General features: G+C 35.4%; 3 protein-coding genes across 5 annotated transcripts in view; 1 reads left to right on the forward strand and 2 right to left on the reverse strand.

Moving 5' to 3' along the window:
* Positions 1–14,577, reverse strand: part of LOC127287886 (pseudouridylate synthase 7 homolog) — a 757,063-nt gene that overhangs the window by 513,508 nt on the left and 228,978 nt on the right. The window lies entirely within an intron of this gene.
* LOC127287884 (KN motif and ankyrin repeat domain-containing protein 2) overlaps positions 1–14,577 on the forward strand; it is a 265,830-nt gene that overhangs the window by 8,416 nt on the left and 242,837 nt on the right. The gene's annotated exons all lie outside the window — the stretch shown is intronic.
* LOC127287891 (uncharacterized) overlaps positions 11,112–14,577 on the reverse strand; it is an 83,505-nt gene continuing 80,039 nt past the window's right edge. The window contains exon 2 of the mRNA XM_051315044.1: positions 11,112–12,367. Within this exon, the coding sequence (XP_051171001.1) occupies positions 11,139–12,131 (993 nt within the window). The 5' untranslated portion in view covers positions 12,132–12,367 and the 3' untranslated portion in view covers positions 11,112–11,138. The remainder of the gene's footprint in view (positions 12,368–14,577) is intronic.

Genomic DNA, 14,577 nt, shown 5'->3' on the forward strand with positions numbered 1-14,577 from the left:
AGCAATAAACAATCTGACTCTTTCCCATAGGGATCTTAGTTCGGAAATTCATGCCAATACAAGATCCCTGGAATCTCTTGACAAAAGGGTGGCGGACCACGAAAACAAAATTTCCTCCATCGAAAGTCATCTTTTACTTCTGGACAAGCAAGCTCGAGCCAAAAATCTGATATTTCTTAAACTGGATGATTTGGATGAAATCAACAAGGAATTAACCAAAATTATTTTGAATATATTTTTGATTGTTGATCTACAAATTCCGACACTTGCTATCGATGAAATCTTTAGAATGGGCAAGGTTAAGGGCTCTCGACCTATTATGATAAAATTCATTTCGTCGAAATGGGTTAAGATGATCTTCAGTAAAGTGAAGGAAATTTTAAAGCAGGCTTCATCATCACCAATGACCGTAGTAAAGAAGAAAGAGAGAGACGTAAAATTCTTTTAAACCAGTACATCGTCTACACCTTCGTACGTATCAGAGGGGAATTGTACAAGAATCATTTATTGGAATGTTCATGGTCTCAGTAACTTGTCGGACATCAGAGAATCTCTTCATAAACAAGATATTGTATGTATTTCAGAAACGTGGTCTACTAATGTAAATTTCAAAGGTTTGCCTTCGCTCTCATTCAATTCTATTGTTTCCCCAGCTGAGAAAACCAGCAAATACGGAAGAGCAAAGGGTGGCCTTTTAATTATATATAAGAGTTCATTTTACAAAATTAAAAAGTTAAATATTTCACCGAACCATATTTTAATCAAGGTTACATCATATTCAGAAGATTTCATTTTAGGCTTAATTTATACTCCTCCTGATTCTGATTTCCATCAATTTATTGACAACTTGAATCTGATTTTAGCATCTATTAATGAACAATTTCCTTCAATACCTCTTATCTTGGGGGGTGATTTTAATTGTAGAGTGGGAAATCTAAATCAATTAAATCCTGATATTATTGTATCCCACAATTTTAATCCAGAAAGAACTTCCCTTGACTTGGTGTCTAATGCAAGGGGCAAATCTTTGGTAAATAATATGGAGATTGATAACCTTATTTTGTTAAACGGCCGCTCTTTGAGTGATTCTCCTTCAAATTACACATTTGTAGGATCAAAGGGTTCTAGTGTGGTAGACTTGGTTTGGTACTCACCTAGTGCTATTCCTCTCATTGCCGACCTTTTAGTATTACCGCTTGTCACACTTTCGGATCATTTGCCATTAGTAGTAAAGAAAAACTCTACAGTTTACAATCAATTACCTGTCTCAATACAACCTTCTAGTAAACTTTACTTCAACCCTAATAAAGCTGCAATATTTTTTTCATCTATGGCTTGGAAAAGAGAAGTTGCAGATCTGCAACAAGATATAGATAAATTAAATATTTATTATAAACTATCATAGCTCCGGAAAATTTACAAATAAATTTATGTAAATTACCGTATAAATTTCCATAAATTGCCGCATAAATTTCCATAAATTACCGAAATAAAATTTTTAATTGTCGTTCGCGCTATATATTATGTATTGGTATTTATCATTTCGATAAAAAAATATTTTTAAAGTTTCAGAAAAACAATCGTGCGATACGCGGAGAATCATTCATTCACAGAAAATTAAAAGACATTAAAATAAGCTGCAACGCTTATTATTTTAATCCAATTTTGCTTATTTTAATCCATTTTGGTATTAAAATAATAAGCGTTGCAGCTTATTTTAATACCTTTTCATTTTCTGTGTTATTTTTTGGAATTTGAATTTGTTTATAAAAAACAGCATTTTTTTATAAACAAATTAAATTTTTTTAAATTTAGGCGCGATTTTTTTAAATTTTTTTTTATTTTTACACACATGAAAATAAGAAGAAAATTTTTCAATAAGTTTTGGAGTGGGTCTGATGATCCTTTTGTTTATAAAATTTGTTTTAAAAAAAAAATTTACTTTTTTTTCGTTTTTTTTATTTTTTAAAATAAAATGTATTTCAATTTGCCTTTCTATGAGTTTACTAGTAGAACCTAGTGTCAAAAACACTTTTCATTTTGAAAAAGAAAAAAAAATGAAAAAAAGTAAAAATTTTTTTTAAACAAATGATATAAACAAGAGGATCATCAGGCCCACTCCAAAACTTATTGCAAAATTTTCTTCTTATTTTCATGTGTGTAAAAATAAATAAAAAATTTTAAAATCGCGCCTAAATTTAAAAAAATTTAATTTGTCTATTAAAAATTGCTGTTTTTTATAAACAAATTCAAAATTTTTTTTGTTAACATATTTATAAAGTCGATAAAAAACTGAAACTTTTTTGTATCTTGATCATAATTTCTAAATTCAATACTTTTAGAGTTACATGTCATTGAAATTAGGTGGTATTTCAAAAAAACTTGAAAAAGTCAAATTTTTAAAAATTCACAACTTGAAAATTTGAGCACTTATAAAAAAATAAAAAAATACGTATAAACATTTTTTTTCTACAAAGAATAAGAAAAAAATATATTTAGACGAATTTAAAAGGTCATAGGCAAATCTCACATGGAATCGCCCATATATAATTAATTATAACAAATAAATATTTTGAGTATCTATTGGTTCATGCTCATGAATGATTTCTTTTGCATTGGATCTAAATAATCTGAAAATCTTTCAAAGAAATCGCTTGGTGCGACATCTGGTAGTTCATGCGCAATCAAATTCTCATGATAACTCGTTCACTCCAACTGTTTGAAGACTGCGACTGCCGGTAAAGTCGCTTAATATTTCACAAACTTTACACTTTAATTAATTATTAAGCAATAATCTGCTTAACTAAAATTATTTTTTAAATCTTTAATCACAACTTTTTTGAAAACAAATAAGTTTTCAAATAATTATATACGAACATATGAAAAATAGTCAAATATTACTTACTGTTCAAATCGCCAGGTATGTATCGTCCACTTTAAAAATTAATTATTAATTCATTTCAGCTTAATTTATCGCAATAATTTTACTAATATATTCTTAAAACATTAATTTATCATAATCAATTCATTTTTTTACTTAAATAATAATTATTTTGCATTGTTTTTTAGCAAAATTTTTTTACAGTTCTCTAAGAGGGTTTTCAGAGGTACCAGCTTAGACTCCTCAAAATCCCCTCGATCCGCTAGGGTAACCTCAAAAATACATCAATTTGATGAAATTAACCATTTTTTAAAATTATGTGTAAAGTTCTACGTCATTTTACATTAATTTATTGGAAATATTTAAAAAAAACCAATAGAATGTAACCATGCGACAAGTTACTTTGCACAATTTATATTAATTTTTTAATATTTAATGCTTTATTTAACGCAATTATTACTAGAATTGAGTCTCTGGATATTTATTTACCTTTTGCAACTCAAATTTTTTCATATTTTGTCATTTTAACATTTATTTCTGCGAATTACCAAGTTTCTACCCAATGTCTACTTTATAAACTGGACGTTGAGTGATTTTATTCCGCCAGGGCTTCTGAAGACGTATTTAACACATTTTGGGGACAATTTCAGGACATTCTTAAGACGTTTTTTGACATTTCGGGGATATTTTTAGAAAATTCTGGGGACTTTCTATAGTCGTAATAAAGACATTTTTGGGACAATTTTAGGACATTCTTAAGACTGTTCTGGGGAAGACATAGAATATACTTTGGGCGTCTTTAAGTCGTCTTTTTTATGTCTTTGGAACATTGACGCAATGTCCTAGGACACTTTGGAACGTTCTACAGTCATCCTAAAGATATCTTGGTGCCCACTGGGTATGTTTATAAGCATGTAAGGATTGAAAGAGGATGTATGTAATCTGACAACATATTGTGCGTTTTGTAAAAGTAAATTTTCGCTAAGTAACATGGGCATTGGAGCAGTTAACAGCCACTTAAAAAGAAAAAAAACACAATGAAAATCTGAAGGATTTTAATTTGAATAAAATCAGTTAGTTCTTTCAACCAAGAATAAATCAAACATTAAACGAAAAAAACGAATCAAAAGAAAATCAACAGTCTAAAATCTCTCCTTAATCTGAAAAGCAAAATGTACCACGGCCAAGGAATATTATTTCTTATTTAAATAAAGATGAAAGAACTTGTGCTGAAATTATTTAGACTCTAACGTCTGTGTATTAGCACCTTTCATTTAATACTAGTGCTAAACGTATTGAATCAATTAAATTAATGTTTAAAAATTTCGACGATTTTTCTGAAAAAATAAAATTAAGCAACGATAAAATGGCTCACACGATTGCTTATGGTCTGGGTCCATATTTTTGTGAAAAAAACTGTTGATAATGCATTCCATAGCCATGTTTATTCAATATCATTTGATGAGTCTTTTAAGCCAATGGCAACAGGTTCTTTGAGACCCCTTCCAAAGTAAGTCACGATATCTAATGATTGCTTTACGGAAAATAAAAAAAACCAAATATTTTCTATTAGTAGGTGAGTATAGCTTGTGATTAAACGAAGGGTTTTTTAAATTTTTGGTAGAGTTTTTTGTCAAAAATTACGATTTTTAGGATTACTTAGACCACGTAAAATCGGTTGTAATCAACAGAAAAAAATCCTTCGTTTAATCACTAATCATTACTGTCTAGGAAAAGTGTGCCAAATTTTAAAAAAATCTTTGCATTAGTTTTTGAGAAATCAATGCTATCGACTTAAAAAATGGAGTTTTGAGAAAACAGCGTTTAATGTTAAATGATATAAAGGTCGAATTTTCTTTTTTATTTCATCGGATTTGTTTGAAAATATTTACTCTGTGATTTTTGTGGTCGCTGATTACGAATCTGGTGTCAGATTTGCGAAATTAAAAGTAGATCCAATATAGTGAACTAAATAATTAAAAAACAATTGCATTAGTTGCCGGTCAAAACAAAAAGCGTTTTCGAAAGTTCTTTCTATTTGCTAGAATTTTACTCAAATTATCTTAAAACTTTAGGAAAATCTTCTTAACATGTTATACTATCAAATAAAAAATTTTTAAAAATTCGATTTTTTTACACATGTAACCCCTTAATAATTAGATACTTTATATTTAATTAACATTGTTCCTGATAGTTTTTATCAATGTTAAATCGTATTTTAAGTACATAAACATAAATTTAAAAATTATTTATATCATAATAATACTTATATTTTTAGAATATGTTAAGGGGGTAGTCTGGTATTAAGGCCTCTTATGGGATCTTATTTGAGGATTTTTTTTATAAAATAAAATATAATCACACCAAATCTCATTCTCATCATTATTCTCATCATGAAGTAAAAAATTATAATCGAAAATCTATTATTTTTTGTCTAAAAAATATGTTTTTATAATTTGTTGATTAATGAAAACTACAAGAAATATTTTTTAGATTAAAAATTATAAAATTATTTATTTAAAAAAATTATTTTTAAAAAAATCATTTATAATAATCTAAAAAAAATGGGAGCAATCGGTCGGATATTCACCTTAAGTGAAGTTCGATCGTAATTATATGGGAGTCTCGTTCGAAATGATTACACTGGTAGCTCTGTTTTCTTACACCTACTGCGCCACATGTTTAGAGGTTGAAAGAAATTTTTTGGTTGGCTCTATGCTCCTCATAGCCCTCTTCCATGTTCAGCCATACTTTTAGAGTTTTTTGAAATTAAGTAATTGTTGTTTGAGGGTGGGAATTTTTCGGTATTACTTTTTCGGGTGGGTTGTAATCATTTCGAACGAGACTCTCATATAATTACGATCGAACTTTACTTAAGGTAAGTTCGTTTGATCGTTAATTATCTATCGAGTCTCGTTCTCATGATTACACTGGTAAATGTTCAGAGGTACAATTACTTAATTATTTTGTTGAAATATGTTTATTTTAATATCGGAGATATACAACTGAAAATTCTTTATTGAATATTTGTATGAATTAAGTTTATGAATATGAGTAAACGGACTTTTAAAAGACGTGGAAGCGTGTCTTGTGCTATGTCCTTTGAATTTGGTTATGTCAAGTCCGCTTTTTAGGAGGACTGATTTTATCCAGCGGCTAATCGTTTGTGCAGATGAAGCTTTATGAGGCTTCTTATAAGTTATAAATAACATTTTTGTGTTTCCTCTTAATTTTTTAGTCCTTTGCAGGTAATTTTCGAGTGTTGATGCTACACACAGAGCGGGTTTTTCTTCGAATTTTGGCAAGACCAACAGAGACTGGAATTTTTCTGGTCCGGAGGTTTTTATGGAGTCTGGAATCTCGATTTTGATGGAATCGCTTTTTCTTAAGATGTTGTTTATATCACCCTGGTGGGGCTTAAATTTCTATAAATGATAATACAACCGAAGTGTCCCAGGTTCTTTTGTATTTTGTTTCCGTTGGCCGATTTCTAAATATACCTTTGAAGAATTTTTGAATTAGGTTGTTGTTAGACATGTCTATGTCCAAGATGTTTCCTAGTGCAGATCTGGCAGAATTTAGCGTTCCGTACGATGCTCCGGCTTCGAATTTTTCTGTAAGGTATTCCAAGACGTCGTTGATTGTAGCCGAGTAAGGGTTGCAGCTCTTGTTTTTGCAAAATGTCCACCAACTTGTGAAAGCAGATTCGTATTGCTGGATTTTTGTGGCTGCTAGTGAGTTTAATAGGACATCTATGACTTGTTCGCTGACTCCTTTTCTTCTATGCGCCGTCCCGAGAGCTTCCCGACCAGAAGTGTAAGGTGTTTCGAAAGTGGGTGTGTCAGGGCCCTGCAAGGTGATTTAAGCAAGTGATTAGAAGGGTGCAAAATTAGTGGTGCACTTAACAGTATTTCGTTAAACGTGGGGGGAAACCATATTTGTGTTGTCCAAAAGGGCACAACGAGGATTACGACGGCTTTTTCATTAATTATTTTTTGTAAGACTCTAGGGATCAGAGCAAAGGGGGGAAAGGCATAGAATTTTTTTCCCTTCCATGATATTGTAAATTCATCTATTGCGAAAGCATCACTATCTGCTTGCCAAGTGCAATATAATCGGCATTTTTTATTGATTCTCGAGGTGAATACATCTACTTCCAACGGTCCATAGGTTTTTTCGATTTTTTGGAACACGTATTTTGCTAGCTCCCATTCAGTATCTATGTTCGTGATTCTAGATTGACGGTCAGCTATCGTGTTTTTCTTAGATTCTATATAAGTGGCAAACAACCATAAATTTCTTTTTTCTGACCAGGTCCAGATTTTTCGAATTAATTTTTTGTATGCTGGAAATAGTGTACCCCCCATGCGATTTATATATAACAAAGCTGTTGTGTTATCGATTTTTATTAGGATTTCTGCGTTTTTTAGTTTATTTGCAAATGTTTTTAAAGCTAAGAAGGCCGCTAATAGTTCTAGGTAGTTTATCGAGGATTGTTTTTCTTCTTTCGTCCAGAAACCATGGAGAGTTTCTTTGTCACATGCGGTTCCCCAACCGCTTAGGGAGGCATCGGTGTAAATTGTTAATTTAAAATTTGATTTTTTCATAGGGTTACATGACGATTTTAACTGTGTTTTCCACCAATTAAGATCATTGTATGACTCTTCTGATATGGTCATGAGTTTATTGTAATTCCTACCGTTTTTCTTCCAAATAGGACTGTATCGTCGAGATAAACGGTTGATCTGAAACCTAAACTTCTCAATTTACTGATTACCGGTTGTAAAATTTTTGTAAAAACAAAGGGACATACACACATGCCAAAGGGAAAGCAAGTAAATTGATATAATTGACCATTAAATGAAAATCTTAAAAATTTTCTAGATTTTTTGTCGACAGAAACGAGCAAAAAGGCATCTTTAAGGTCTAGAGAACACAGGAGGTCATTTTTTATTAATAATTTGCTTGCTGTATCGATATATTCCATTTTAAAGTGTTCTGTTGATATAAAGTTATTTATACCTTTTAGATTTAATATAAATCTATCGTAGCCATTAGGTTTTTTGGTTAAAAAGTAAGGAGATAAATATTCTCCTTCTTCTGAGACACAATTTTCGACTGCACTAATGCCTTGTAATTTTTTAATTGCGTTTGCAAGGGCTGTTTTTTCCTCGTCGGTATAGTTTTTCTCTAGGGGTGAATAATTTTGTACAACAGGCCTATTAAATTCAATTTGGTACCCCTTGATACATCTCAGGACGAATGGGTTAGTAGTTATGGATTCCCACGTTTTATAATAGTATTTAAGTTGGCCTGCTACATGACTTACCATTACTTGCGCTAGGGTCGGTTCGGTTGGTAGCGTCTCTGCGGCTGATTTTTGGTCCTTGTTGCCGATGAGTAATGTTCTTTCGGCTGCGTCTCGAATTTTGTTTTGTAGCCCACCTGGTACGTCCTTGGTCTTTTTTCAGGTGGGCGTTTCCAGTTTAAATATCCGCTTGAAGTATTTTGCAAAATCTTTGTCAAATAAATATTCGTCAGGTTTGCATTCCTCTACAAGGTCCAAGATATTCTTATTTAATCCTGCTAAGATGCACGCTTTTCTAGAAGTTAGTTGCGAGTAATGTAGTTCTGACAAGATTTTTCCCGTGTCTGATAGTTTTTCCAATAGTTGTTTTCGATTTATTTCATTATTATGAAGTACATCAGTCATTGCCAGTCCGAGTGCTGTCATGGCAGCCGATGTCAGGTTTTGAGAATCAGAAAAGTGTCCGTCTCTTTTCACGGCACTCTTTGACATCAGATGTGATACTTCGCGATTGAAAGCTTGCGGTTTTATCCCTTTAACGTTAGGGTAATCTTTTAACAATTTTTCTTTTATTTCTTTTTTGAGACCCGTGGTAATCCATGTGGTCCATCTTGTCAGTAAATCTTTGTTTATTAAGAATTTTGTATCTTTAATCGTAGTCGGGTCATCTCTAAAAATTTCCAAATCCTCGGTGTTAAGTTTTCTATTATCGTTTGATTCTGTTTCCTTACTGCTATTTGGATCCGCAGTTTTTGTTGGATCTGGACGTAGATTCTTTGATATTTTTCTTTGGACTTGTCTTGCCTCTCGTACAAGATCGTCTGATATTTGATCGACTTATATATTTGATTCGACTTTTTACGAGGGTCGATGGCGTTTGTTTTCACGACGTTTTATGCTTCGATGTCTTTGATGATCTCTGTCGTGTCGTGACTCTCGGGATTTTCGTCCAGGTACAGATCCTTCACGTGAAAAACTGCCTCTTAGAGATGAATCTCTGCGTTGACTTTGACTCGTGGGTGAGTGTCGTGTCCTGTGTCGTTCGTATCGGGGCTCGTATTCACTTTCCCATCTATTTTGGTCGCGAAACTTCTCCGTCTTGTGTTTCTTGGACTTTTTCCGATGTGTACGATGATTTTTCGGTGACGGCGAACGACTTCTATTATTCATTATGCTGATTTCTCTTGGTGTTCGATGTGACGCGTGAGGCACAAAAAAACACAATGGCTGAACATGGAAGAGGGCGATGAGGAGCAGAGAGCCAACCAAAGAATTCCTTTCAACCTCTAAACATGTAGCGCAGTAGGTGTAAGAAAACAGAACTACCAGTGTAATCATGAGAACGAGACTCGATAGATAATTGAAATAAATGTTAAATAAAATAAATTAAAATATAACAATAACTAATAACTAATATTTACAATATTTGTAGGTTACTTGTGATGGGGTTGTAATTTGCAGAGATGCATTTGAAAGTGCTCAACACGCAACTAGCATCAGTGACGTAGTACGCAAAATTGCTGCGGGCTACTGGTCTAATGATAAAATGCAATATGTTGGCAGTAGGAAACCTCGAGGCATCAGCAGAAAGCAGCATATAAAAATTGAAAGAAAAGATTACGACAACATCAAACGTAAGTCGAATAGAATAGAAAGTCGCTTTATTTTGATCGAATCTCTAAAGAACAAATTGTGCAAATATAGGGTAAATGTATTAATTACGGCGCGATTTAAGTCAAAACACCTTTGAAATAGAAAATTCGCCATTTCTATTGTAGAAAGTAAATTTAAGATTTATTAAATTAGAAGCTTATGTTATTTAGATATAATAAAAATTAACTGAATAAAAATCGACTATTTAAAGAAATATGAGAAATTAAAACTAATACCGTAATTTTCTATTACGGCGCGTTTGTTTAAATTTCGGTATATCAATTTCGGTGACCAAAATTACGTGTATTTCGAATTTGTAAAATTTTGATCTTTTGGTTATTCTATTAAGAATTCCATAAATTGTTTATTTAAGTTCATAAGATTTGCTTTAAATTTGTTACTTGGTGTTTTCAGTGTCCCTGATTACGAATTTGACTTTAAATTTGTAATTAGTTTCCCCAAAAGTTTCCAAGGAACGAAATTAAAACAAATCGGACAAATTTTTGACTACATTGGATCCGCCATATTTAAGTTTTCAAAAACTGTTAACGGATTCGTAATAAGCAATCTCGAAAACCCAACATTAACCATTTTTAAAATATTTCAAGTAATTTTTAAAAATGTACTCTAAATTGGATCCACCGTTTTGAATTTTGAAAAACTGACATTCGATTCGTAATCAGCGACCCCAAAAATCTTCTAGTAAGAATTTTCAAAGAATTTCGAACAACTTTCAAAAATATTCCACTCTATTGGATCTGCATTTTTGAATTTAAAAAAATTAACCACCAAAGCAACGATTCATAAACTGCAAGTAACTTCTTTAATTAACTTAAACAAAGTTCACGACTGCTTTATTAGAAATTAATTTCTTTTTAAAAATTATTTTACGTATTTTTAATAAATATTTTGATTTCTCAATAAAAAATATTATGTCTTGGTTACTATATTCATTTGAGAAGTAAAATTTTAAAAGTCGATAAATCTATTTTTTAAAAAAAGTGAAAATAAATACAAATACAACATTAAGATCTTACTAATCACTCTATCAATGTTGAATTTAAGAAAAAAATTTCAAGTTAAAAAAACATCTTTTCTTGACCAAGATGATTTAAAATTTTATTCTTTTTGTAAAAAATTTACAAAAAGCTTAGAATTCTCCAATTATAATAGACTTTAATTAAAATTAAGATTTCCTTCTTAAATCTAACAAATATTTTTTATAAATAATTTATTACAATTTTTCTTTCTGAAAATTAACTTAATATGCCAGCAAAATCACTGGTGAGGGGAAGCCTATTTATTGAAGGCATGTCGCCTTTCCTCCAACAACTGCTTCACCGCCAGGTTGATCGTCTCGGGTGGTAATCCGGCCAAGACCCGAGTCAAATCTGAGATGGCTTGAGACAACTCCATGAGCGGAACTTCCACTGACGCCACTTCTGCAGAAGGTAATGGAGCATCCGGAATCGACTCCACTTCCGGACCCTTGTCGGCAATTGGTGATCGAGGAGTGGTTCTGTCGATCAAAAGCGGAACCTTAGCAATTTCCCTCGTTTTTTCTTTCCGGGCGTCCACCCCCTTCGTCGTACTTACACGCCCACACACCCCAGTCGATAAATTGCGGTTTTCCTCACGAATAAACCTTTCATGGGCCTCGACACACCTTGGGCATGTCGCCAAGGTCACATATTTCCTGCCGCAATTAAAACAACAGGACTCAGTGACTTTCTTTGGGCATTGCTGGCGGCGATGGCCCCTTAGCCAACAATTTTGACACACCCGGGGGGGTGGATCAATTGTTGGATCCGTTGGGATGGGTTTCAACCCCTGGAACATCACCCCTGTTGTTTTAGTGGGTAGAGGTCCATGTCTACCACTATCTATCTCCTTTTCCCTTGGTCGCAAATTTTTCTCTTGATTTGGAGGGCCAGGCGGTGTGATTGGTCTCGTCGGAATAGTAACATCATCCTCATCACCACGAGAAACGAGATCTTCCTTTCTCAATGTTTTCTTCCTCTTTTCCATTTCTTTTCGCTGGCCCTCCCTCAACTTCTCCAAAACCACCGTCGTCTGCCGCGGCTTGTCTTGGACAAAACGCTTTAACTCCAGGACAGCCAACCGGTCCTCAAATTGCTCCCAACTCTCATGTTTGCGTCGATGTGGACAGTCATCCGCACTCTCGGTCGACGATGAGGCCTTCGGTTCGATGATGGGAACCTCTCTTCCCTCCTCTTCCCTAGTCGGCAAGGAGTGGCGACGAATCGCTCCCAACTCTCCGGTCACCATCGGGTCTGGATTTGGGAAATCCAGCAATGAACGCGGAGTTGCGACATCCCTTGGGGGTTCAAAAACACTCTCCGGGCGATGGAGTGACGCCGATCTCAATCGCTGACGATTAACTCGTCGTTACCTCCCATGTCGAGCATCCCCTTGCTGAGACATTTTCTCTCTCCTATAAGGCCTCTGTCGCTTATCCCTTCTCCTCCTTCTCTCGCTACCCTTGTCGATACTCCTCCTTCGATCTAAAAAAATAATAATCATTAGTAAAAATTAATGAGGTCGTGGGGGAAGATATCGTTTAAGATCTGAGACATGAATTTTAGGGATACGACGACTTTCGTTATCGCATAAGACAAAAACCGTCGGCGATAATTTCTCCACGATCTCGAAAGGGCCTTCATATTTCGGTGCGAGTTTTGTCACAAAATTCCGTGTACCACTCGACAATTTGTGTGATTTACGGAGTACTAGATCACCCACCTTAAACAACCCCTCATGTCGATTACGGTTATAGTACTCGGTCTGTCGATCACGTTCTTTGTCGATAAATTTTGCTACCAAGTCTCGCAACGCATCCAACCTCTTTACCCTGTCTACCCAATCTTCTGGCGCAATTCTCTTAACCTGATCTCGTTGTTCTACCTCCCGTCGCAAACTTTTAACCGGTCGAGGATGTTTTCCGTAATTTAAAAATGCGGGAGACGTTTTAGTCGCCACCTGTGTCACAGTGTTCATAACATGGCGAAACTCGTGAACATGAAGATCCCAGTCGCGATGATCATTCCCTATGAAAGTCGCAATCATGGTCTTCAACGTGCGGTTACTTCTCTCCACGGGATTAGTTTGCGGGTGGTAGGGTGGTGTGGTGATGTGTTTGACACCATATTCCTGAAGCGTCTCCTTGAGGAACTTGTTGTCGAACTCCTTCCCATTGTCTGTTAATAAAAAATCAGGGGTTTCCCAGCGGAAGAGGACCAATTCTTCGAATGCTTTGGCCACCGACTTTCCATCAGCTGATCGCAACGGATCACCTCAACCCACCTCGAGAAAAGATCTTGGAACACGACAAGATATTTACACCTACTCTTGCTTGGTGGAAACTCCATCGTGTCCGCTGCCACTACAGCCCAAGGTCGCTCAACTATCCTCTGTCTCATTAGTCCTGCCAGTCCTGCTTGTGATGCTGGCACTGGGGACATCGAGTGACATACTGGTGGACATCATTCCAGATTCCTTGCCAGTAATATTCGCTCGCCACTCGATTGTACGTTTTCTCCACCCCCAAATGACCTGCCGACGCCAATCCATGGCCGTCGTGGAGAACTCTCTCTCTGTGCTCCTCAGGTACCACCAGTTTCCAACCATCCTCGTCGCCAACAATCGGAAGGAGTAACGGGTCACTCCTCTGTCGATAAAGATGATCGTTCTCAATTTTCCATCCAGGAAAACGCTCCGGGAATTGTCGAACCAAATCTCGTCGCTTAAGGTACCACTGGTCCATAATGGTATCAAAGGCATCGATCATCTCCTCGTCATCCTCACTTATTCTGGACAAGCATCTGGGACTTGGTTCAATGCACCTCTCCTGTGAATGATTTCAAAATCCCACACCTGCATTTCCAGGGCCCATCTCGCTAGTCGACCACCCGGGTCTTTCAAGTTTCTAAGCCACTTTAGGGCACTCTGATCTGTGATCACCTTAAACTTGTATCCCTCTATATACGGTCGCAACTTCTTAATCGCCCACAACATCGCTAAACACTCCTTCTCCGTGACGCTATAATTCCGTTCTGCCCCAGTCAGAACACGGCTGATATACATCACCGGATGTTCACCGTCGTCAAACTCCTGAGTCAATACTGCTCCAATAGCAAAACTACTCGCATCACATTGGATGGTGAATGTCTTACTAAAGTCAGGACGGGCCAACACTGGCGCTGTCGTAAGTTTGTCCTTCAACTTGTCGAAAGCCTCTTGCTGCTCCTCGCCCCATTCCCAGTCTCGACTCTTCTTGAGCAATTTAAGAAGAGGTATCTTGATTTCACTATCGTTCTTGATGAATCTCGAATACCACCCCACCATGCCCAAAAATCTTCGGAGTTGTTTGACGTTCTTTGGCGCTGGATAGTTTCTCACTGGCTCGGTTTTTTCGGGGTCTGGTCGCAATCCTTCATTGTCGAGAGGATACCCCAAGTAGGTAACCCTAGAGCACCCAAACTCATATTTCTCTGGGTTAACCACAAATCCCGCGTCTGCCAACTTCTTCAATACTATCTCTAGCCATTTCACGTGTTCGTCGAAAGTATCTGTCACAATTATTATATCGTCGAGATAACCAAACACGTGAGGTTCAAATTCCGGTCCGAAAAGAGCATCAATTACTCGCTGAAAAGTCATCGGCCCGTTAGTCAAGCCGAATGGCATTCGTCGATATTGCCCACGTGATCATAAT

Source organism: Leptopilina boulardi, unplaced genomic scaffold (assembly GCF_019393585.1).
Source record: "Leptopilina boulardi isolate dan_hultmark-lab unplaced genomic scaffold, ZJU_Lbou_2.1 LbouV2_377, whole genome shotgun sequence".
NCBI classification, from domain to species: Eukaryota; Metazoa; Arthropoda; class Insecta; order Hymenoptera; family Figitidae; genus Leptopilina; species Leptopilina boulardi.